General features: G+C 39.2%; 1 protein-coding gene across 11 annotated transcripts in view; it reads right to left on the bottom strand.

Annotated features, from left to right (window-relative positions):
- agap3 (ArfGAP with GTPase domain, ankyrin repeat and PH domain 3) overlaps positions 1-23,513 on the bottom strand; it is a 224,138-nt gene that overhangs the window by 65,245 nt on the left and 135,380 nt on the right. For 10 of the 11 annotated variants that reach the window (XM_022673959.2, XM_022673960.2, XM_022673962.2 and 7 more), the window contains 4 exons: positions 22,097-22,224; positions 19,280-19,435; positions 12,646-12,729; positions 4,135-4,239 (listed from right to left, as the gene is read on the bottom strand). In XM_022673959.2, coding sequence (XP_022529680.1) covers positions 4,135-4,239; positions 12,646-12,729; positions 19,280-19,435; positions 22,097-22,224 — 473 coding nt within the window. Of the gene's footprint in view, positions 1-4,134; positions 4,240-12,645; positions 12,730-13,880; positions 15,750-19,279; positions 19,436-22,096; positions 22,225-23,513 lie in introns of those variants that run through there. The other variant, XM_049480770.1, reaches the window with a different exon arrangement.

Raw genomic sequence — 23,513 nt, 5'->3', positions numbered from 1 at the left:
GCTGCTAATTACCCAGTGAGCGCTCTCATTTCACTTTATTGCAGGAATTAACAGCCAGTTCGAGGCACGAAAGCTATTAAGATGTGTGATTAAGCCATATTCAATTAGTTTCTACAAACAATTTAATTGATGTAGCAGACAGAATTAACAGAAGGGGATTGTGGGACGGCTCTGCTGGCTGCAATGCAAAATTAAACAGTTTCTCTGCTTCTCTCTTCCTCTCTCAGCAACCTCACTGCAGTTAAATGGTGTGAGTAACTCATGGAGCTGCATGGGCCACAGGTGTCCAGGCGCTAATAGCTCCAGCACTAAAAGTAATGATGCTCGAGCCAAAAGCTGCCTGTCGCGTACAGTACATCACTGCAGTGTAGAACAGATACATCACATCACACGGGGGTTGTTGTGAACACATGACTAATTTAAAAGACAGCAAGAGAAGAATCATTGTTCACATTGCTCGTGTCACATGTATACAAAAACGATCCCAGAGGAAAAGGGACCTCTAACACTGTAAGACTTCTATGTTTTACCTTTCATATTATATCTCTCCACCGTTGCAGTTAAACAGACAAAATTTTGATAAGAACTCGCCAGTGATTAAATGCATTTATCATTTTAAACTATTCAAAACTCCTTCATATAGGTAGGTAATAAACAAGAACAAAGTGTGAATGTGTGAAATGGCTACAGGAGACCAATGGATAGACTTTTCTGTCCTACAACTGTCTACACCTGGCAACCAAGAGTGATAGCAATGGTCAGATTTGGAGGCTACATCCCACACAGATTTCTGTGATGGACCACACAGTTCAAATATGAAAATACTGTCTGAATGGTCCTTTAAGATTTTTTTCTAAACTTTCTAAAAAGCCACTGTATTTCTGAGCAGAAAGGGGGCAAGCGGTCTGGTAGGTTTTCCCTGGAGCTAGCTGGTTATCTGAGCATCTGTGTTGCTGCTAATGACGCTGATACAAGAGTTACTGCAAACATGGAGATATCAGAATAGAAAACTAAGTTGTCAAGAGAATGCAGCACAACGCATATTTTTAAAAAGGACTCTTCTGCATGATCGCTGCAATTACACACTCTGACCAGAGAGGTCTCTAAATCCCCAAAACCTACAAACTATCACTTTAAATTATAAACAAAGTCATTCAGAGTGGTCTGGGTAAGAACCTTCAATAATGGTGATGACATGAACCATAAATTAAAAAGACTAAATAATGATTTAATAAAAAACTTATTGTTCCGCATTAAAAATAAATAACTGCTACCTGAGACATAACTTTGCAGGAATCTTTTTAGGCTTAAACTAATTTACAGCTTAAGCTAATTTACAACCTTATTCAAATGAATCACTTCATCACAGACGACAAATGCACATTAGGATCATTGTCAGTAGTAGAGTTGCACGGTGTACCGAAGGTTCGATTCTTTTTCGATACTACGTCATCACAAACGATTCGGTTCTTTAGCGTTCGATGCTTTCGATACTGTATATAGCCCAGTCACTAGCTTCAAATGAGTCAAATTAGTAGGCACGATTTGATTCAGTTCATAAGAAAACTGATTCACACCGCAACAGTCGGTGTGGCAGGATTCAGATAAACTTAGTGTTCTGAACAAATGAATCGATTCACGCGCAAGCCAGCAGAGCAGCAGCGAGTGTAGAATGGCGACGGCAAAAATAACAGATGTCTCTCGTCCGCGACTTGTGGACAAAACGGGCGCGAGGAGTGAAGTGTGGGAAAATAGTCTGAGATGTAGGCATCTGTTTTTTATTGATATTTTTATTTTTAAATAAAATAACGAAAATAACGAAAACTGAAAGTGAAACTAAACTACTTTATTTATTAGCGCTGTTTTCACTCCCGCAGTTGTACAGCGGGGGGTGTTGTGCCGATTCTCTCCGCGAAGCGGGAGTCGGATTCAGCAGTGGATTCGGCACAAGCGCGGCGGCACCTCGCGGTCCGCGGTGTTAGTTGTAAGCGCTCGCGCTAGCCGCAAAATACGACAGAAAACACTGAGGGAGACTTATGTGTATGTGTGACTCTCTCTGTCTCTCTCTCTCGCACGTGAACGCCTCCGCGTTTGACCTGCAGCACTGTGTGTAGCTGTTCTTAAAAATCATTTTAATTAAATAATAGTTCTATGCTTCTATGTTACAGTGTTATTTAACATAATTCTGATCATATTTCGCTCATTCATTTAGCAGACAAGCACCCTGATCTCTACAAAGAGCTGTGAAGTCGACAGGTTAGTGGAGTTAGTCAAGATACACTCTGTCTGTAGCTTTACTAAGATTTACTAGCGACTGCTAGTAAATCACGTTAACATGGAGAGGAGTGTGCAGGAGTTTTGTTTTGGACCCGCGGTTTTCTCTATTTCTCCATTATCCCATTGGCTGTGAAACATGAACTCAAGATGTTCACGTTTTCGCGTTTCCATCGCAAATCTGTGGTCAGGCACGTAGCCTGCTTGATCGTTACACTGAACATGGGCTTATTAAAAACAGTAAACGGTTGATTAATAAAACGGAGCAGTAAGTGTTAAAATGAACATAACATTGTAATGTTCTTCTGTCTCTTTATTTTCCTTATTCAGAACTTAACTTCTGCCCGCCCGTCAGGTTCACATAGTCAGGCTACCATTACCTCTGGTTTTAGTTTTAGTTTTTAGGAAGTGGAAGTAGATAATTATGTTATAGTTAAGGTTATAATAACGAAACTTGTTTTTTGTTCAAATGTTTCATTTTAGAATAAAAACGTTTGCACCGATTGTTCAGTGTTCAATCCAGTTCAGTCAAAAATAAACATTTTATGTTCAGATATTTGTATTGTTTTTTTTTCTTCTTCCAAGTATCGTTTTGGTATCGAGAATCGTGATACTACAGTTGGTATCGGTATTGAAGTCAAAATTTTGGTATCGTGACAACACTAGTCAGTAGTACATAAACACAAGCCCCGTTTCCTATCACCCCCACTGTAAAGGTCTTATGCGAGCCGGGAACTCAAAATGTTGGTGTAGAAACATTGGTTAGAATTCTCCTTTAAATAAATTAACCTTTTATATAAAAAGGATTTCAGTTATTACCCTAAAAAAGGTTAAGATTTGAGACTGTAGAGACTAACTGAAGAGAATAGAAACAGGAGATGTGTAGAGACAGAAAGAACAGACAGAAAGCTGCCCTCTGAGACAGTTTAAGAGCTATGAAGTACAGGTGGGGGTCCTGACAGAGATAAATGCTTTGAGCAGATCAGGCAGCGGCGTCCCTGCGGTGAGCGCCTTAAGAAACCCTCACTGCCGTGGCTATAGAAGGATGGACCATCTAGTCCTTATCTTATAATCCTATGCTTCAAAATCAAGGAACTGTAGAGACTAACTGACATATAGTGTTTTATTCTATTCACAAAAAACGCATGTTCTGATTAAATAATACAGCAGTTAGTTTAATGTTAGTTTTAATTTTTTAATTGTTTATTTTGACAAACAAATGACATTAAGTACAGTATTTTAAACCATATCACATTTTCTTTTGTAAAACTATCTAGTGAATATCTTACATCTGAAAAACCAGGGGTCAGCAATCTTTTCCAAAAAGTAAAAGCCTAACATGGCTGAAGCTTTTCACTTTAATTATGCAGGAGCACCAGATTTCATCAGTTTAATTAGTAGTGATATAATGTGGTCTCTTGCTCTATGCGAATGAACACCTGCAGCCACATCAGCTCTTTGTGGATTTGATTGGTGACTCTGGGTCTACAGGCTCTCGTGGACAAAAGTATACAGACACTGCTATGTGCTATGTCACTTAAAATTTAGCTCTGATGGCCTCCCTCTCCTTGATCAACTTTAAGATGTTTCTACACGTTGATTACACGTTGAGTCCAGCTGTAGTTCAATTCAGCTCAGTTAGTAAATTCAGGACATGATGCATATCAGAGCAAACCCCAAATCCTGAGAATTAAAGAACTGCTTGTGGAGTTCAGAGACAGGTCTGTGTGCAAGACCCTAAAAAACACAAGTTCCCAGAAGTACATTCTTCCAAAAGCCAGAACAGTAATTTAAGTATACCATATATAACATGTTTGCTTTGTTTGTTTATGGAGGAATAGGTTCTCTGATGTCACTCACATGTAAGCTCGGATGATAGGTGAGGAGACCATTATCACACAAGGTCACATATTTCTTTTTCCACTCCTTATTCAGTGATTTCCCGCTTCTCTTAAGCAGAATGCCCTGTAAAAAACAAGAAAATAAACATGGATAAGAGTGAGAACACAAAGCTTACATTTATATATACATTGACGAGTCAAATTTACACCTCTGACTTGTGCAGTGTTTGTATTAAGTGATCAGCTATTTTCCAGGATGGACTCTTGACTCTGGAGTATCCAAAATAAAGGATCTCTCCACACATTTTTTTTTTTGAAAACTAAAAGTTTAAAAGAGAAAGATGATGAATCCTACACCTAACATCTGGAATTATGCATGGAGCCTATTCCCTTCCCCTATACTCTACTCTCCCACTTACTCACTATTGACTGATCATCCATTACGACACAAGCTCTTCACAGAGGTGATCAGCTAGACACCTCCCTTCATCAATGTTTTCCTGAATAAGGCCCACAACCCCTCCAGAAGATTTAGCAGTGAATTCTGGCATCATAAACATACTCCCTTTCCAAGCTCACAACAAAAGACATTGCAAGATTTTACCCACAATCTTGATACTACGCAATTTAGCACACTTTACACAAGGGGAGGCTGTATGGGAGAGTAATGCAGAAGAAGCCTTTTCTGTACACACGCCACAAACAGAGTCGCTTGAGGTATGCTAAAGCTAAAGCACATTTGGATAAGCCGGCTTCATTTTGGAATAAGGTTCTGTGTGTGGACTGATAAAACTAAAATTGAGTTATTTAGAGGGCGGTATGCATGGTGGAAAAAAAACACAGCATTCCAAGACAAACACTTTACTGCTCCCCACAGTAAAATGTAGTGGTGGTTCATCATGCTGTGGGGCTGTGGGATCAGTGCAGGTACTGGGAATCTTGTTAAGGTTGAGAGTCACATGGATTCCAGTCAATATCAGCAGATTCATAATCAGTGACAAAGTTGAAGTTTTGCCTGGGCAAAATATTATGATAAATGGCAACACTGTGTTTTTACTAGCATTTCTGAAAAGTCACATTTATTAATTTATTCTTAACTAAACAGAGTGTCCGGTAGGTCCCCGGACATTTTTTCTGTCTATGACATAATTTGCTGTTTATCTGCTGTTTACATTCTCAGCAAAAACTTTAACACTTTAAATATATATATATATATATATATATATATATATATATATATATATATATATATATATTTTAGCTTAGCCTTGAACAACATAGAAAAGAATACTTAAAAAAAAACATATACTCAATCAGTTTTAAATAATAATACTTATTACATTATTATTTCACTATTTATTAATTTATATTTTAAATGCAATCTATACACAACATACTAACTAAATGATATTATTGACCTGGCTTTTACATTTCACTTAATTAAAATAAAATAATTAAGTACATTTTCAGCGTTTTGTTATTGTTCAGTTTGTTAGTCTGTTAACATTTATATAATCTGATCTTATGATTTTTAAGTATTAAATATAATGAATACACCAACAGTATACAACATATGGGTCATATACTTAACTGTGATACTAAGATAATTCCATTCACTTTTTACAAAACAATATGTTGACAATGTTTCCAGGGGTCTCTTGAAGGTGCAGAAAACAGCACTCTCGCTAAACTTCACAGTTTATTTCCATTGCTTCTTATCAGCTATAAGCTTTTAACCAATGAATCGTTTCATATATGATTTATGATTTTTTTAGGTATTTTACAATATATAAAGAAAAAAAATGTGTTCTAAACCTTTCAGTAGTGGGTGTGTATGTCTTGACATTCATTATACATTCCCCACAAACACCCTTCCTCACGGCTCCAATACCTCCCAACCTGGCCCTCCAGCCCCTGCCACACACACACACACACACACAATAGCCTGGCTGCAGTGTAAGGGGAAGCTAAATCCAATTTGTGCGTAAGGTTCCTCTATATGCAGCAGCGGCCGGTGAACTCCAGCAGACCTCTGCTAGCTGGGGATTAGACTGTGTGATATGAACCTGTTCAAAGCCAGACTGTGTCCTTCAGCCCTCTCCTGCTGCTCCCGCCAACAGCGCTGATTGTTCCCTTATCTCCTAAAGCCCATCCTGGACAAACAATGCAAGGCCCCAGGCCAGAGGGGGCCCCAAACAAGAGTGGAGGGGTGTGGGGTGGGGGAGAGCGCTTAATCGGGGATTAGGGGAGATTTCTTGTGCTACTTAACACTTCAAGTAAAAGAGTGGGACCGTGTTTGTGTGGGTGTAAAGAGGGGGCATGGCTGTTTTAACAGGCCATTCCTGCTCCTGAAGGGGGGGCGATTCCTGGGAGCAGCTCATTAGGAGTTGACCCTGGGTCAACTGGGCATTAGGCTGTTTACCTGATGATCTGCCCTAATCCTCATATCACATCTACATCTCCTCTCATTCCACAGTACAATGGTCTGATTGACACTTCTGAAACAGAGCCTTGATGGAGCCACTAAAGCACAGCTCCTGCACTATTAATCTAACTAATGTTAAAGTTACAAGTTTCTCATCTTATCAATAACTTTACTTACATAAAATTATTTTATTTGTCCAATGGTAGGCTCAAGATGAAATCTCAATTTACATTTAATTTGAAATTTAGGGTTCATTCCTAATTAAATTCTGAAATTTGTACAACCCGGTTTCTGATACACTTTACACAGGTTGGTGATTTGACTTTCTCACAATATTTTGTACAAAGTTTAAATAAAAAAGGGATAACTTTACTGCCTGCTCTACTAATGAGACTTAGGCTGGGAGATGGGAGTCATGTGGGACATATAATAAAAGTGGGAGTGATAGAGTGGGTTGTAGATTGATGTCGGTTGTTTGCAAACTTTGGTAATGCTGCATTAGGTATCATAATTAATAAAACGGCTATTCTCTACAGTACAGTCATGTTATTGTACTGCAAGATCACAACTGTTTACACACACTGGATTTTTACACCCAAGCCTACTTTAAAGACATGTTCATACCTGAAAATGTGCATCAAATCCAAGCCACGGTTCATGTGTTTGTTACATTGTATATATTGGGTATGGCTACTTTTGGTTCTACACTGCAATTTAGTGAGCAGACTACAGAACTTCATTACGTTACATCATTATCACATAAGTGTCTCCCTATTCTTCACATTGATTGATCTGTAGAAGGGTGTGCATCAAATGTGTCGATTTCTGCCTCCCCACCAATATCCAAGACCCTTTCAGTGCATGCATATCATGCAGCAGAATGAGTGTAACAGAGAGTTAATCTACAGTTACAGTAGATACAGGAATCACCAGCGTAATCAGTTACATCCATGCTGCCAAATCTGTAAAACTCAAGACATCTACATTTAAGCTGTTTAATTATTAAACTATTGTAGCCTCCTAAAGAAAAATGTAATTATTTAATTGAATGCAGATTAATGTTTGATTCAGGAGCTCTAAAGGGCCACAGCTATATTTCTCCTATAACAAGCAAGTAGGAGAAACATACAGGCAAATATCTATTAAATATGATTTATTAGCGAGATTGTATTGGCTTTTGAATAAAAAGGAAGGTGTTGAGTGATGTTTTGTAGGACAATAACAGGCACTGTACATCTCTATTGAATGGTCACAGAGGCATGACCACACAACAGCTAAATCACAGCCCACAGTGCTGAGAACAGATCAATGGCAAAAGTGGAAAACAAAGGTTGCATAGCGTCTGCTGAATCAATAACTGTGCAATTAGAACATGTGTAAATCTATTTTTGTGGCTGTGATCAGAGGCCTTCAGCAGTTTCAATGGGACGTGTCGTAGATGCTACACGATTAAGTCACCCGACCGCATTCATCTCCTGCAGACAATAAGGTGCTTCTCCTACATGCAAAAAAAATAATATTATGATCATGTCCTTCATTATCAAGTTAAGAGCTGCTGATAAGAGCAGGGTTGTACAATATGGCCCAAAAATCTGATGTGTGAAAACGCTGTTGGATATCCCCATATCGAAACACAATACATTACTTTAAGCTCCTTTGTGTTTTTTTGGCATTTTATTTCCCTGCACTCATTTTTCTCAGGCTAAAAGCTCTTTTACATAAAGTACAAACTGTTCAGATGTAAAAATAGATATAAATTTTAAAGTAGTGGAATCTTCACACCAACTCAGTCTGTTTTTTTTCCTTCTCTCTCATTTTGCTTTGTATGTATGTCCATTCTTTTGGTTTTTCTGCTCTTTTTTTTGCTCTCCTTAAACCTCATTTGCACGAAAGCTCATTAGCGGGCGAAGCTATAGCTTGCGACTGTGTGGAACATGAACAGATTAGGATGTTCCTAGACAAATAAAAAAAACTCTGCTTTGCCATAAACTTCAGATTTGTAGTCAGTGTGTCTCTCTTCTGCACTTCTGTGATTTTCTGCTGTGTTAATTCTTTTGTTTGGTCTGAAACCATGATGACTTTGGTGTTCAACGGGGGCCTCTGAATGGTCAGCTTGATTATATGCTCCAAACATTGCAGAAAATTAAACAAGCTCCGATAAACTCCGATCAGACTGTTGGTGTGAAAGTCACCATTAATATACATGTAATAATTAAAAAATTGACGTGCACTAATTTCCATCTGTACATGTATTGCTTTAAAAAAATGGTATGTGCTTCATTCATACTTAACAAAAAAAAAAAATCACAGTGTTCAATGTGAACTGCTACCTCGCTCTACCTCCAGCCTGGTTATGTCATGTGATCACAGTGTGAAGAGCTCCCTCTGTTGCTGCACACTAATGATGTATTGTAAATTTGCTATTGTTTTGAAAGTTTTTATTGTAAAAATGTATATTGTGATAAATATAAAAATATGTTGTAGCTTGCCCTAGGCATGAGTATAGAGTGTACAGAAAATAAGTGTATCCAAATGGAGTGTGCAAGAGAAAAAAGGGGGGCACTACAGATACTAAGGCTAACCTCTGGCTTTCCTCTTACGGCCCAAATAAAAAGTGTCTGCATCCTGTCAGTTTGACGGCCCCATCAGCACTGACCTGAGGGGGCTGGAGGGATAGAGCGGTGGGAGGGGAAGTAGAGAGAGAGGAGCAGAGGGAAGGAGAGGGGAGGAGATGGGAGGAGAGGTGGGGTATTATCGGTGATAAGCACAATGGCTCAGTGTTGACAGCCTTTCCACGCTGCCCCTGAGCTTTGTTGGCCTTATTTACCATTTTTACAGATGGGTGGGTGAGTGGGGTGGGCTGGGGTAGCCCACAGTGTGTAATTTGCCCAGTGGGAGGCAATTATACTCCCATTGGCACTTTGATCTTCCCGATTGTGCATTTGACTGGCCGAGCAATCAGCTCCATTCAAAAGTGTCCCACCATGACCACCTTCTCTCTTTCTCTCTCCATCTCTCTCATCTTTCTTTCTTCAGCCGCTCAATGCAGTCAAACAGCTTACAGTGACACTTCTTAAGAGGGATTATCTTGAAAGGCTGAGTGTAATTGATATACAGTGGTAGCAGAGGCAGGGGGTTTCTCTGGTTCTGAGGTAAGGCAGCACTGAAGAGTTTTGACCTCCCAGTCACCTGTTCCCACTGCTATAATCCCACTGTGTTATTTCATACTGGTCCTACAGGTGTGCTGCGCTGTGCACAGAGTGAGAAAGAGCAGACATGTTTATCATTATGGATGAAGATGATGATAAGTAGTAACAACTACTAAGTGACAACTAGCAAGACAGTAAAAGTAAACTCAGCTAGTGGAGAACTTATTATTTTGTGTGTGTGTGTGTGTGTGTGTGTGTGCACGTGTGTGTGCACTATGCAAAACAACCCTGTACCCCCCACTGGTCTCGATTTTAAACCTCACACACTTCCATTTTAACATTTGAAAAGGGGCCTTTTCTTTGCGTATTCATAGCCATGGAAAGATGTATAGTGGTTTTTATTTTAATACAATAGCAGAAATAACAACTGGGCTGATATAAAGAAAATACTACGCACTGACCTAAAATCTCCTACAAATACATATTCTGTTCAAATATATATTTATAAAAAAAATATTAGTTTCTATTTACACATATATACAGTGCCAGTCAAAAGCTTGGGAACACCTACTCATTCAATGTTTTTTTTTTTTTTTGAGGTCATGTCACCCAGCACGACTACTGTATATTTTATATATTGTGTAAAAACATTACATAAATACTTTTAAACCCCAAATTAGAAATAGGTTGGGAGAGCATGAATAAACAAAGAAAAAATACCTCATCATTACCCAAAATATTTGTATGCTTCATCTGATCAAATTTATTACATTTATTCATATACATCAACTCCTGCATTTTAGACCAACAATATATCCAAACAAAGTTAGGATGCTTGCAATTTAGCTATTAAGAGGGTAAAAAATAAACCACTGTAAGCAGCTGTTACCTGCAAAGTGTGCAGCATTTGCTTTTGCATTGTCTCCTTAAATATACCAGTGTACTAAATGTTGGCCTCACTAAATAATAAATTAATAATACAAATAATACATTTTACATTATATAGCGCTTTTTAAAATTCTCAAAACAGGGAAGGAGTTTGGGGATGGAGCAGGTGAGTAAGGTAGGACGGGGGCTGGTTATGGAGAGCTTTGTGAGTGAAAAGAAGAATTTTAAAACTGAATGTGTTGTGGAACAGGAAGTTTTGAAGAGCGGGTGTAATATGATGATATGATGTGAGCGAGTGTGAGTGAGGAGACGCATGCTGAGGTCTGCATGTACTGAAGTTCATTTAGAATTTTGTTAGGTAGAGAATGCTGTTACAGTGGTCAATTTTAATACGGTCACTGACAACCCCACACCATAACAGACTCTGGCTTTAACGCTTGAAAGAAGCTCCTCAGCTTAGGCCTGCACCCTTGATTTTTGTGCACTTTATTTCATTAAGCCCTAAAATGCCCCAATAATAACCTTTTAATGTGTTGCAGGCTAGAACTGCAGGAATAAAACATGTCACTGTTTTTAATTGTATATCATAAAAATATGCTTTTTTGACCACAGTCCATCATAAAATCAAAAAAGTTTTGGCCTCTGCAATGAAAAGTTTAGACGTCTTTGATTTGGCATATTCCACTGAATTGGTGCAATTTCTGTTCCCAGAAAATCATATGTATTATTTATATGTGCACACAAAATTCATATAAATGAAGATTTTATTATTAAGCATAGTGTCTTGTACATTGACCTAATTTCAAAAGTAAAATATGTCATTAAAAACATTAATAAAAACTACTTAGAGCACTGAAAAAATAGCATTTGTTACCCAATCCCCACTCTCTAACTATAAAATTTATCATGAAATATAATTATTATAATATTTTTTTACCATTGTTGTTTGACTCCAAATCCCATCTATGCCACATTTATTTATTTATAATAAAGCTGCAATGTTTAAGTTAAAACACACATTTTAGTTGGGTTTCACTCAGTTCTGTTACTGTAACACATTACCCCATCTGAAACATCTGAAATTTTCTACAAGTCATATCTATAACAGGAAGTGACATCAGCTGGTTCCTCTGAAGATCACGGAAAGACTAAAATTTCCCTCATTTATTAAAAGTTCCCTCATTTATTTTTCTGTATATTTGATCTTATTGTAACTATGACTGAGGAGGTCAATCTCAACACTCACTACTGTTACCTAAATTAATTCTTACATCTTATTTATTTTTAAAATTATTTCTTTTTGGGAAAGCTGCCATTTAGCTATTTTTCATGTTGTTGCTAAGTCTATGCTAAAACTGATTCCTGTTATTATCAATTATTTGAACATACATTCAACCATTTCTTAAAAATATAGAAAATCAAACAAATGAGAGGACTTCCTTTTAAACAGGCTTTTTAAATGTCACAGAAGTTTTGTTACCATCTTTGGCTTAGAAACCTTGTAATAAAATAAGTAAAGCTGTCTGAGGTTTTCCAGTACATGTTTTCAATAGTTAAATACATATGTGTTATTAGATTCAGAGTTGAAAAAAGATAAATAATAATATTTAGAAACATGTGAAGCTTTAGAATAATGTAAATGTTTGGCTGCAGAAGGTGAAGATGTTTACTGTGAAAACACATTCATGCCTTTCCTGGTGTTAAAGTGCCTTCTTATCAGAGCTCTTTAAACTGGCAGGTGTACAGTAGATACATTCACCATGTTCTCTGCTGCTAAACCCTGGAGTTAGTCCTGTGGCAGCTGAGATCCTCCTTCAGCAATACCTGATGGAGCTTTAACCTGTACTGTACTGCCATCTAGTGGCCACAGGATGAACTATGCTTCAAGTTGTCTGCTTCCTTCCTATGAACCACACACACACACACACACACACACACACACACACACACACACACACACACACGCAAGCACACCCCAATCCCAAATTTCTATAGAGCTGTTCCTACAGAGGCTTACTTACCGTGTGCAGTAAGAGATAGACTGGAGTAACAGGGTGAAGTAACTAACCTGTTTGATGGGAATGGCCCTTCCACTGCCTATGCTGTCTGTTTTACAGTCAGTGCTCTTTGTCTGCTCACTGGCTTTCCGCGACTGTAAAGAAACAAGACACTGAATCGGTGATTGGAACAAAACAGACACACAGGGCAGTGGGGGGAGGGGGTGGGGTTGGTGAACAGGATGTGAAGGTTGGTAGGTGTGTAGGTGTGTGCGAGATGTGCATTTATGCATCTGTAAGTGTGTAAAATGTGTTGGTGTGTAGTGTAAGGGTGTGAAGGGAAGGGGATTAAAAAAATCTGGCAAAAAAATAAAAAATAATAATAAAAAAAATAATAATAAAATAATAATTTAAAAAAAAAAGTTCTCGAGAGGCCCAGAAAAGTGAAAAGCACAAGCCAAACAGCGCAACAGACAGCAGTACACTGAGCGTGCAGTTTATATATATAGATACACACAAGCTAAACAACGACAGACCAGGACACAAAAACACACACATCAGACCAGTATACGGACACAAGGAGTCATGACTCAGTCCACAGAACCCACGCTTTTGATGACCTCACCAATGCATGAGGCCATCCGGACCAATCACAGTCAAACCATTAGTCAAACTCATTTTCATGGATTCATAGCATCAGCAAATAAAACATTCCAGCATTTTCTCATCATTTTTCAAATAGAAAACAGAAGGAGAAAGAAGAAATACATTAATGCAAGGGGAAATTCAGTTTAAGTTTACTCCGTGCAGTCTCCTGGTGGCATCGGCAAATCACAAATCATCTGCTACCTAAAAGACTGCTGTAGAAGGAAGCTAGTAGATGGGGTTAGGGTTAGACATTCATAAAAGCAAGTACACAAAGCCAAAAGTCAAATATTTCAAATCATCATCACTGTAGGCTGCTGCTAAAAGAATAAATTTGCTGTTAAATTGGTTAAATAATCAGGTTAATTCATCATCATTCAGTCAAAGTATTAACAACAACAACATGAACCCCCAAATGAAAATAATAGGGATTTAAAAACTAAAAGAAATACAAACAAATAAATAAATGAATAAAAAAAAATAAAAAAATCACACAGATACGTACATACACCACATAATGAACCGGAACACGGCAGACAAAACATCTTAATGATCGCACTCAAAACTCAAAGATGAGAGACGCTTCCATTTGTATACTAGTATGTAAGAGAGAAAGATAGTAAACGACGGGTAGGACTTCAAACAGACACACTTGTGTGAATTTATTTTTCAACATTTTATTTCTCTTTTTTTATATATATATTTATATATATATATACAGACACCATACAAATCAAAGTCACAGGTTCACTTGGAAAAAAATCAGCAGGCCGAGCCACACATTGCAGTTCCGACGAAGGAACGGAGGACAACAGAGGCGCTGTTTTTAGAGATCTCATATACCTATAGAATATACTCTCTATTGAATACCATTGTAAATAAAAATCCATTACAAGATATATGGCAGTCTATATGTGTTCATTATTTCTTTATTTCCATGGTCATAGAAATGACTCTGTAACAGTTTGTCCTTCCACAGCTTCTTGAGCAAACATTTAATAAATCAACGAATTTGACAAAAGAAAAAAGGAAAAAAAAGAACAGAACAAATAAATAAATTGATAAATAAATAAATTAACTGATTAATTAAAATTGTACTGTGGAACAAACAGTAAACATTACATTCATACATAATCAACTCAGTGGAGTGCAATCCAAGACCCTTGTCATTTTTTCTGAATAAACGGTACCGCTGATGTGCTTTTCACCCCCTCTAAGCTTTTCTAAATTTATGAAGGCCTTCATAAAAAAAAAAAAAGAAGATGCTTCACACTTTGCCTCATCCCGACAGCACATAAAGCATGAAGCCACAGCTCTGACACAGGCCAACAAGACACCTGAGTCAACAAGACTCTGCAGCTTTATAATAAAGCGAGCATCTGCTAAAGCAAGAACGCCTTGATTTAGGTTTGGTCAAAGTCATAGGCAGACATATCATTGGAAATTGACCGTTCAAACACACAGTGAGCTATGCTCCCCGTGAGGATGCACAACTTCGGGCCAAGCTCAGTTGTTATGCCTCTTGTGCGTTAACCAAAGCGCACCAAAGCGTCCCGCCAGCCTATGCCGCATCTCACAAAGCTGTGGCCTGTTAACTTGGGCGGCGTATAGCCTGCGCTCACGAGCAGGGCTTCGTTCATGAGCTGTGAAGTGTGAAACTTAATCTAACTGCTTCAAGTTTTCAAGCATTTTTATATCCTGTTTCGGTGCAGATTTAAACACAAAGAGAACGAATCGACAGGTTAAACGGGTCAAATCGGAGACGAAGGAATCGTGGATTTAGAAAAGAGAGAGCAGAAAAGAAAAGGGAAACAGGAAACGCAACAAACAGAGAGTGTCTTGGCACAACTTTAGGGTCCTCGCTTGTGGCAAAAAAAGGCAGTGCGATGTCGCGCGATGTCAAGAGTTCAGTCCTCGTGGGTGAGTAAAAAGTGTCCAAAGTGGGGAGGTTGAAGCATTTTGCACGAGAAGGGAAAGAAAAAGGGAAAACCGGGGAGCTTATGGCTGTAGTCCATTACAGTTGAGAATGGGGTAGGGGCGTGAACAGTCCAATGACACCAAATCAGTTCAATTCAATGCAATTTTTTATGTTGAGATTTGTTTTAGTCCTTAAGCGAGATCTTTGACATTGCTGGCATGAGATATGTCCAGACATAATAAGCCATGTTGCATTACCCACAGTGCTTAGGGCAAGAGTTTGTAGGGTATTAGGCATTTGGAGGGCACTAGGGGTAAAGCAGCATGCTTGGCGTGGCGTGGCTTGCATGTGTGCATGTGTCAGTATGTGTGCAAATAAATGTGTGTTCATATATGTGAGCTGTGGGTTAGGTAGACTTAAAGATATAGAGAGTGTTTGAGAGCTCCCAGCACTTATGGCTCCTCTCAGAGGCGCTCAAAGGGAGGTGCCTCGAACTCTAGGGACAGCTCAAGGGGTCTCCGCTGCCGTCATGCCGCCATTAGGGCTCGTCTAATTCAGAAGCAGCCGGAGAGCCCTTTTTGTTGAAGAAAGGTTGGAAACAGATGAGCAAATCTGCAAATATCGACAGAAACAGTTCAACACTTTGGTCATGGGACAGAGATCGAGCTTTCTTTTCTTAAGGACTGGAGGGGAAATGGAGGAGGGGAAGAGGGAGATGAGAGGATGACAGGCAGGTACTGGATTAAGAGATGAAATGCAAAATGGGAAAAAAAAAAAAAGGAAAATGCGTGAGAACCCCTCCTTCCCTCTTCCAATACTTTTACACACACAGGTTACAGCAGCTCACAAGACAGACGAGAGACGTGGAGTTAGCTGACAGCATGTTGTACCAATGAGGAACGTATTGGTGTGGTTCCCTAGATACCATGGAAGCACTGCGTGACTATTGGTTTCCTGTCCTCTGCTGACATCTAGTGGCCAAACACACGCACACACTTCACATGTATACACACACACACACACACACACACACACACACACACACACACATACATACACATGCACACAGCCATGCCCACACACACACTCACATACACACACTCACATACACCTACATACACACATGCAATGAATGGAAATGCTGCTGACTGGCCAGGCCTATAATAATGGAAGTAACAAAAATGCATCTTTTTACTAAATCAATATATTGCGCTTTAATGCTTGCCGATACCTAATGGTATTAAAAGGGGAGAAATTTCTAAAGTCTACATAGTGTCTCTTTACAAAAAAAAGACTTAATTAAACTTAATTTGCTTCAAAATCACTACTCATATGAAGGGGGGGGCTTCATTAAAATATGATAAAACCCAACTAATTCCCATCAGACGAAGACTACTGTATATACACACACAGCAGGTAAAAGTTTTCCAATTTGAATCTAGTCTTTTCCATCACGTGACACAGGTTTGTTTTCTGTGAAAAGCAAATATTATTTCAATATTTCAATCTGGGTCACTTTCATTTTGGTACTGTTGTTTGATCTGTATTTATTAATGTGACATGATTCAATGTCAGATCAGAATTTACACGATTTTTTGTTGAGTTAAGTTAAGATGCAGACACTATTGCTCGAGGATTGCAGGTGTAAATCCTAGGTAACGCAACTTAACTATCAGCCCAAGACAGCACAACTGGCCAGGATCTCTCGGAGTGGGTGGGTGGTGCTCTCTCCTCTGCTTATCAGTGCCTATGTGGTGTTGGCACAGGTGTCTGTTAGTGCTTTCCTGGCCACCTAGTGATGCTGCATCAGCTGCAATTTACAAAGAGTGACTTACTGTGAAAGCTGTGACTTACTTTACATGTACCGGAGGAGGTAAGCACTACAGGGATTGCTATTGAGCACCTGTGTTAACTGGGGAGAATCAGGTGAAAATTTATAAGGAAAAAACATCCCAATTTTTTTTTTTTTTTGCCTAATTTTCTTTCAGATTTAGCTTAGCCCATTAACCCACCCACTCAATAGGATTTAACCGAGGAGTCTTTTAGGGTCTGGATAGTGAGGTGTATTATTTAGAGTGCTATATTTAGGACGATTCTGTTCAAATCAGGTGTATCACAACCGCTCCGTGTTTTAGGACAGTTCCACATAAATAGCCAGGAAAACTGTTTTCAAGGCTAAATAATGTGTGCTTTTTTCAGTGAGTCAGCCTCTGGAAGCAAACATTTCAGAAAGTGGAATTCTCCATGAAGCACTGTTCTTTTGCGCAAGCCCATAAGTTTAGAAGCAGTTAATTTAATTGTTGAAAAATGTTTGATGGGATAACTTTGGTCAAATTTACCTGCTGTGAGCTGTGTGAATGTAGCCTAACTGTTCAACCAACAACTTTGTCACTACTAAACAGGCTAAATCAGATGTGCCTACAGGACTATCCTGGGGATTGTTTAACACTTGGTAATTTGAGAGCATGGGTTCTGCAAAATTTTACATCTTTCTAGACTTGTCCAGATAGTTTTGACAACAGAACATAATATTCTACCATTTGATAACTGATAATATACACTTGTGTCTATTCGTTCTACTATAATTCATAGAAAAGTATTTTAAGAGACTGTAAGGCCACTCTTTAAGTGCAGATGTTAAAGAACAGTGAACAGAAGAACATAAAAGAAAAAAGCTGTGCAAAGTAATAAATGAACAGGTAGTATGATGACAGAATGGTTGGCCTTCCCCATTAAAGCCCATGAGGAGATCTCCCTGTGGCACTGGACTGCCGCCGGGGACGCTGTGGATGGTTTTGGTGGTCATGGTTGTTGGTGTTGGAGACTGGGCAGTGGAATGGGTCTCTTGGGCGGTTTTCTTGGGCGTGCATGTTTTCTTCAAGCTGTCTTCGTTCTTCGGTCGCGCTGTCCAGCCAGGTCCGTTAGAAATCTTTCTCTTGTTCTCCTCCTCCCCCCAGAGACCATCACCTCCTCCTTCTCCTCCTCCTCCTCCTTCTCCCCTCCCTCCCTCCCCCATCCGTCCAGCCGGCTGGTCCTCAGAAGGTCATAAGTTGGAACTCTCGCTCAGTCTGCCACTCCGGCACCCAGACGGGGTAAGTGGCGTGCTTCTGCTCCGTCATGCGTACCGGCAGCGGCTTGTGGCTCGCGTGGAGGGGGTTTGACACTACCTATCAGGAAGGGAGGGAGAAACAGGACAAGGGGAGCTAGCACAACAGCCGCCACTGCTGCCAATCATCCTCCAGGGGCCTTCTGACTGAAGAGTCTGAAGAGTGGGTGGGTGTGTCGGGGCGGGATAAGGGTACCGGGACAGGGGTGGACAGGGCTTAACATCAAGACCAGAAACGGGCCGAGCCTGATTGGATAATGAGCTGGGGAGAGACTTGCAGCTGTGGGCTGAATGAGCCGGGGTGGTCCTGATTGGTTAGGCTGGAGGATGGGGGGTGGAAGGGAGTGGAGATGCTAGTAAAGTGTGTGTAGCTCTGCCCCTGTCTGTCTCTTGCTCCAGTGGAAAGCCTCTCTAGGCGAACGTCTGTTAAAGTGAGAAGAGAAGGGGGGAGGGGCTTGGCGTTTGTTTGCTGAGTTGACGCAGTGACAGAAGGGAGGGCAAAAGTGAAAGATGAACAGAAGCGTTCTTAAAGAAAATCATTAAGGAGGGACTGGGGGAGTAACATGCATATTTCAGAGAGATTAAAAAGCTCCAGGGAAAGGAAAATAAGGAAGAAAATAAAGCATTTATATGTGACACTTAAAACATTTGCCCTTTCCCTCATTTCAAAGCATTAATTCTAGCTTTTCCTTATTCATTAGGATGTTTCGCTGTGGAAAGCTTGCTTTTATGTGCTATTGCGGGCAGACAGAGGAGGGCTTTGGTAAGACTGAGCTCAGCTGCTCCCTCAGGTGTTCGGAAGCTGATATATAGTGCTGCCTGGGTGCAGAGGAGTGCTAGGAGCAGGGTCCTCTAACTGCAGATCTAAAAACAGCTTTTCAAAAAGCAATCGCCACGAAGCCGCAGAGCTGTCCCAAGGCCTGCAGTTAGAGGGAGCTCCCTCCCTCTCTCTCTCTCTCTCTCTCTCTCGCTTTTCTCTCTCTCTCTCTTAGTAGTGTGAATGCGTGGTGCTCTGCATCAGCTGCCGCATACTTACTGTGAAGATGTTGGAGCGGCGCTTGGACTGCTTGCGGATGGGTGTAGGCGTGTTGGAGGCAGCGATGGTCTCGATGCGCATCTCCCGCTGACTTATGCTGGGAGTGGAGGGCACGGAGGAGGAATAGTCACTGAACGCACCGCCTCCATTAGCAGCCTGGAACACACAGAAGGTGATGGATGGGGAGATGGAGAGATGGATAGATAGAAGAAAGAAAGAAAAAATGAGGAAGGAACCAGAGGCAGAGACAGAAGAAAATTCAGATAGAAAAGAGAGGGAAACAAGAAATTGATACAGAGAAATAGGGAAGGAGAGAGGGAGAGAAAGCAGAAGTGTTTTCAGAAAAAAGAAAGAGAGAAAGAAATGGATTTTGTACATGAGATCAGATTTCAGTGATCGTTTAGGATTGGATGGAGACAGTTACAGAAACTCTGAAATTGTACCTAAATTTAAAAGAAACTACGGTTTACTGAAATTATTTTCTAAACCCAAAACCAAAAGCCAAACACCAATAACCAAAAACAATCTGCTACTTTATTTATCACTGAAATAAATTATAAGGTAGAAATGTATTGTCTTGCTTTTCAAACAATAATACAAAACAAAAACATATTGAACACTTAACATTTTTAATGTCCCAGCTGACATAACAAAGCACATTTTGCTTAGCGGCACTATTTTAATCATGAACCTATTTCAGCAGTGTTATTCTAATCATGAACCTATTTCAGCAGTGTTATTCTAATAATGAATTTATTTCAGCAGTGTTATTCAGGCAACACATTTATCTAGCTCGCTATTTCAACAGTGCAACTTTAGTCATAAACTTACCTCAGTAGTGCTTTTCTAATGATGAACGTATCACTGTGCTATTCAAGTTTAAGTTATATTTGGAACATACAGTACATGGTCACCCACAGTACAACTAGCAGTGGAATGCTTTGATGACTGCCCAGATTCAAAATATCTAAGAATATATCAAATTTAAAACTAAAGATAGAGCAGACAGAGTATGTAAAATATAAAAAACGAAGCAGTCACATAACATAAATAAGCAGGATATATTCAGAAACAGTAACACAAAAAGAATAGATATTTGTAGCAACAGTGTAGTTGTAAATAATATAGCGATAATAGCGATAATAATATATCTGCCTGACTGATGTGACGATAGCAGTGCAGTGCTGAGTTCAGTAACCTAGCTGCTGGTTAATTAGCTAAATGTATGTCTTCAGAAAGGGGGCAGGTGGGGCAGCAATTATTGTCCATTCCTTAATTTCTTTTTGATGAGCAGCTGAAATAAAATGTTCTTTTATTTAATTTTTCCATTCCACCTTAAATGCTGCAGTCTCTGCCAACTGTTGCATTATTTAAGGTGGAACAGGTAAGATAACTAGCAAGCTCCCTACTGAGATGAACTACTAGTGATTATTTATGCTTGTTACGAAGAAAATAGCCATAAAACAACAAAAACTACACAAACTATGGTAATACAGAGGTTATCATAAATTAACAAAAAAATTCTCTAAATTGTGAGTTTCATTGTTCGCTTGTGCTGCCATCTTGCCAGTGACTCTCATAGCCCTCTGAAGGGCCATGTAGCACATTCCCTTACACTTTCCCGAACCTAACTCCTCCAGCATAACAAGAATCGGGACGCCCTACAACCCCTAAGCATGTATCCACCTTCATTTATGCTGTCCAGAAAAACATAGTTCCTCTTAAATAAAAACAAATACCTCAAATTTATAAGTGCAATCCTTCCTCTAATAATCCTAAAAAAAAAAATTGTGAGAAAATAATAACTCAGATGTCCTACCCCTCCCCCAAGAATTCTGAGTCAAGTCCTTTTACCACCAGGACTTTTTTCCACAATCCCATGTAATTTTCCCCCTCATGTCCTTTTTTTAGGGAATGTGTAGCTACCTTGGCAATGTATTAAAATAAGTATTTTACCTCAGCAGTGCTACTCAAGTCATATTACGGTAATCTAGCTAGCTCTTGCTAACTTTGAATTTACACCATCTTTTGTTAAACAAACTCTAAGTTTTCTCTGCTAAATCAGCCCTCTGCCTCACTGCCTGCACATGCAGCACGGCTGGGGGTGCAGGATATGATTTATTTAATTAATTTAAGAAATGAGTGAATGTTTAGTATGAATTAATCTGTCTTTCATTTTCTATTTACTGTCTTTAAATTACTATTTAATTTATTACAAACATAGAAAGTGCTTTCAAGCTATTTTAGCTAAATATTTTTGGTTGCCTAATTTTTGGTGCATCCCTAATATTTTTATGAACTGCATATTATGGCATATTACTTCTGGAGATGAATATCTGTAGAAGCTAGCTTGAAATGTGTGTGAAACTCCACTGTGTATTCACACATATCCTAAACTGAAACAGGCAATCAAAATGTTAGTAATATGGTCATGGCCATATTACTTTAACTGGCTGAATTTTAAAATACAAAACATTCAAAGAGCAGACAGAATATTAAACAATGCTATTGTGGATAATACATAAATGACCTGACAGTAAATAATGAAGATGTCATGAAGCTCACAAAGCTACACCTGGTGACAAAATACCTTCATACCAGCAAAACAACCCATTTTTCTTTTAAAAAGAGCAATATTTGACCTGATTCACAAAATGAATCTGTGGGGGTCTATGAATGTTTTGGGGTCCTAAAAGGTTGCCAAACGGTTTGCACACCACCTCTAGTGTTAGGTTAAGTTTATGTACTGGTGACAGAGCTTCCCCTGGAGCATGCTGCTGCTATCATGCTGTCTCTGTCCACATAGGCTCTGCTCACCTGGTTGATGTGTACGGAGGGGATGGCTGCAGCGGGGACTGACGAGTGGCTGGGGGAGTTAGGCAGGGATTTACACGGCCCGATGGCCAGTTGCTGCTTCTTCCTCAGCGCCACCACCTTCTGAGCGACTGTAGACATGTGTGCAATTTTGTCATTACAGTGTAAAGAAAAGCAACATACTTACACTAAATTAGTGCTGAAAGATTTACAGATTTTAAAGAACATTTTAGCATCATATCAATTTTCAACACCTATCACAATTTGCAAATAGTTTTACACTATACACATCAGCCATTGGTCACTCGCTTCTCTCAGACATTGGATGTAAGATCATTATCTGGTGTGTCCAGGATGAGAAAAGCACAGTCCCCATGTATAGGGGTAGTTTTAAAAATGGAGATTTCTGTACCTCAGATCTTTATAATATTTTAATGAACAAATATCCATATATATAAAAAATCCATATCCATGTAACAACCAAGATTTTCCTCCCTCTATTTTTTTTTTACAATATATATATTTAATTATAATAACTTATAATATAAGTCCAGACATAGCCAGATATTTATAAAAACTTGGTTACTAATAATAAACTCGGACTTATGTGTCTTTTACCTTTTGCCTTTCCTTTGAACAAATAATCCTTGCTGTATTTATATATTATCTGTTTACCCTCTATTACCTGAAGAGTCAATCAAGCTCAAAATTGATGCAGTGTGGCAAGGGGGGTTAAGACTGGAGACCTCAGAGATGTGTTTTTTCTCCCTCTATTCTCTTCTCTTTTCTTATGTGTTTTCATAAGAATATATACCATGCAAATAACAATAACATTCCTCTGTTTTCTTCCCTCTTTATGATGTGTCTTTTTGAGGTGCTCACACAAGCCCTTTATTCAGTGTGTGGATGTATATATTTCCAAAAACTGAGAGAAAGACATCTCAAGTTTTTAAAAATATCTTTAATTCTTGATACAGGGTTTGTCCTGATATTCTCAAACACTTACTCTCTGGAAAACTGTCTCTTTGGTAGATAAGCAAAACTGACAGTGATTTATTAGTGCTGTTTATAATCAGTGCTTTAATTAATGCATGTGCAGCATACTTCCAGGAGACAAATGTCATGCAGATCATATTTGAGGCATCTCCTGCTCTTGATGTCTGTAATTAATATGTTTATGTTACAGATTTCTACAGCGTTATTACCCTGGTAATTTAATGACTAAAGGTCCTTGTTGGGTGTTTCGTTACTATGAGAAAAGCACCACCAGGGGGTGTACTAACCCCACAGATCATTCCATCACACCCATTAACCAAACAGAACACAAAGCCCTGTCGAGCAGCGGTCCGGAAGAAGCTGATCCTACGACACACAACGTGCAGCATTGGCTGTAATTAACCATCAGCAGCTATTAGAGCCA

The sequence above is a fragment of the Astyanax mexicanus genome, chromosome 6 (genome assembly GCF_023375975.1).
Source record: "Astyanax mexicanus isolate ESR-SI-001 chromosome 6, AstMex3_surface, whole genome shotgun sequence".
NCBI classification, from domain to species: Eukaryota; Metazoa; Chordata; class Actinopteri; order Characiformes; family Acestrorhamphidae; genus Astyanax; species Astyanax mexicanus.
The sequence above is the reverse complement of the archived record's forward strand: the minus strand, read 5'-3'. Positions and strand labels throughout refer to the sequence as shown.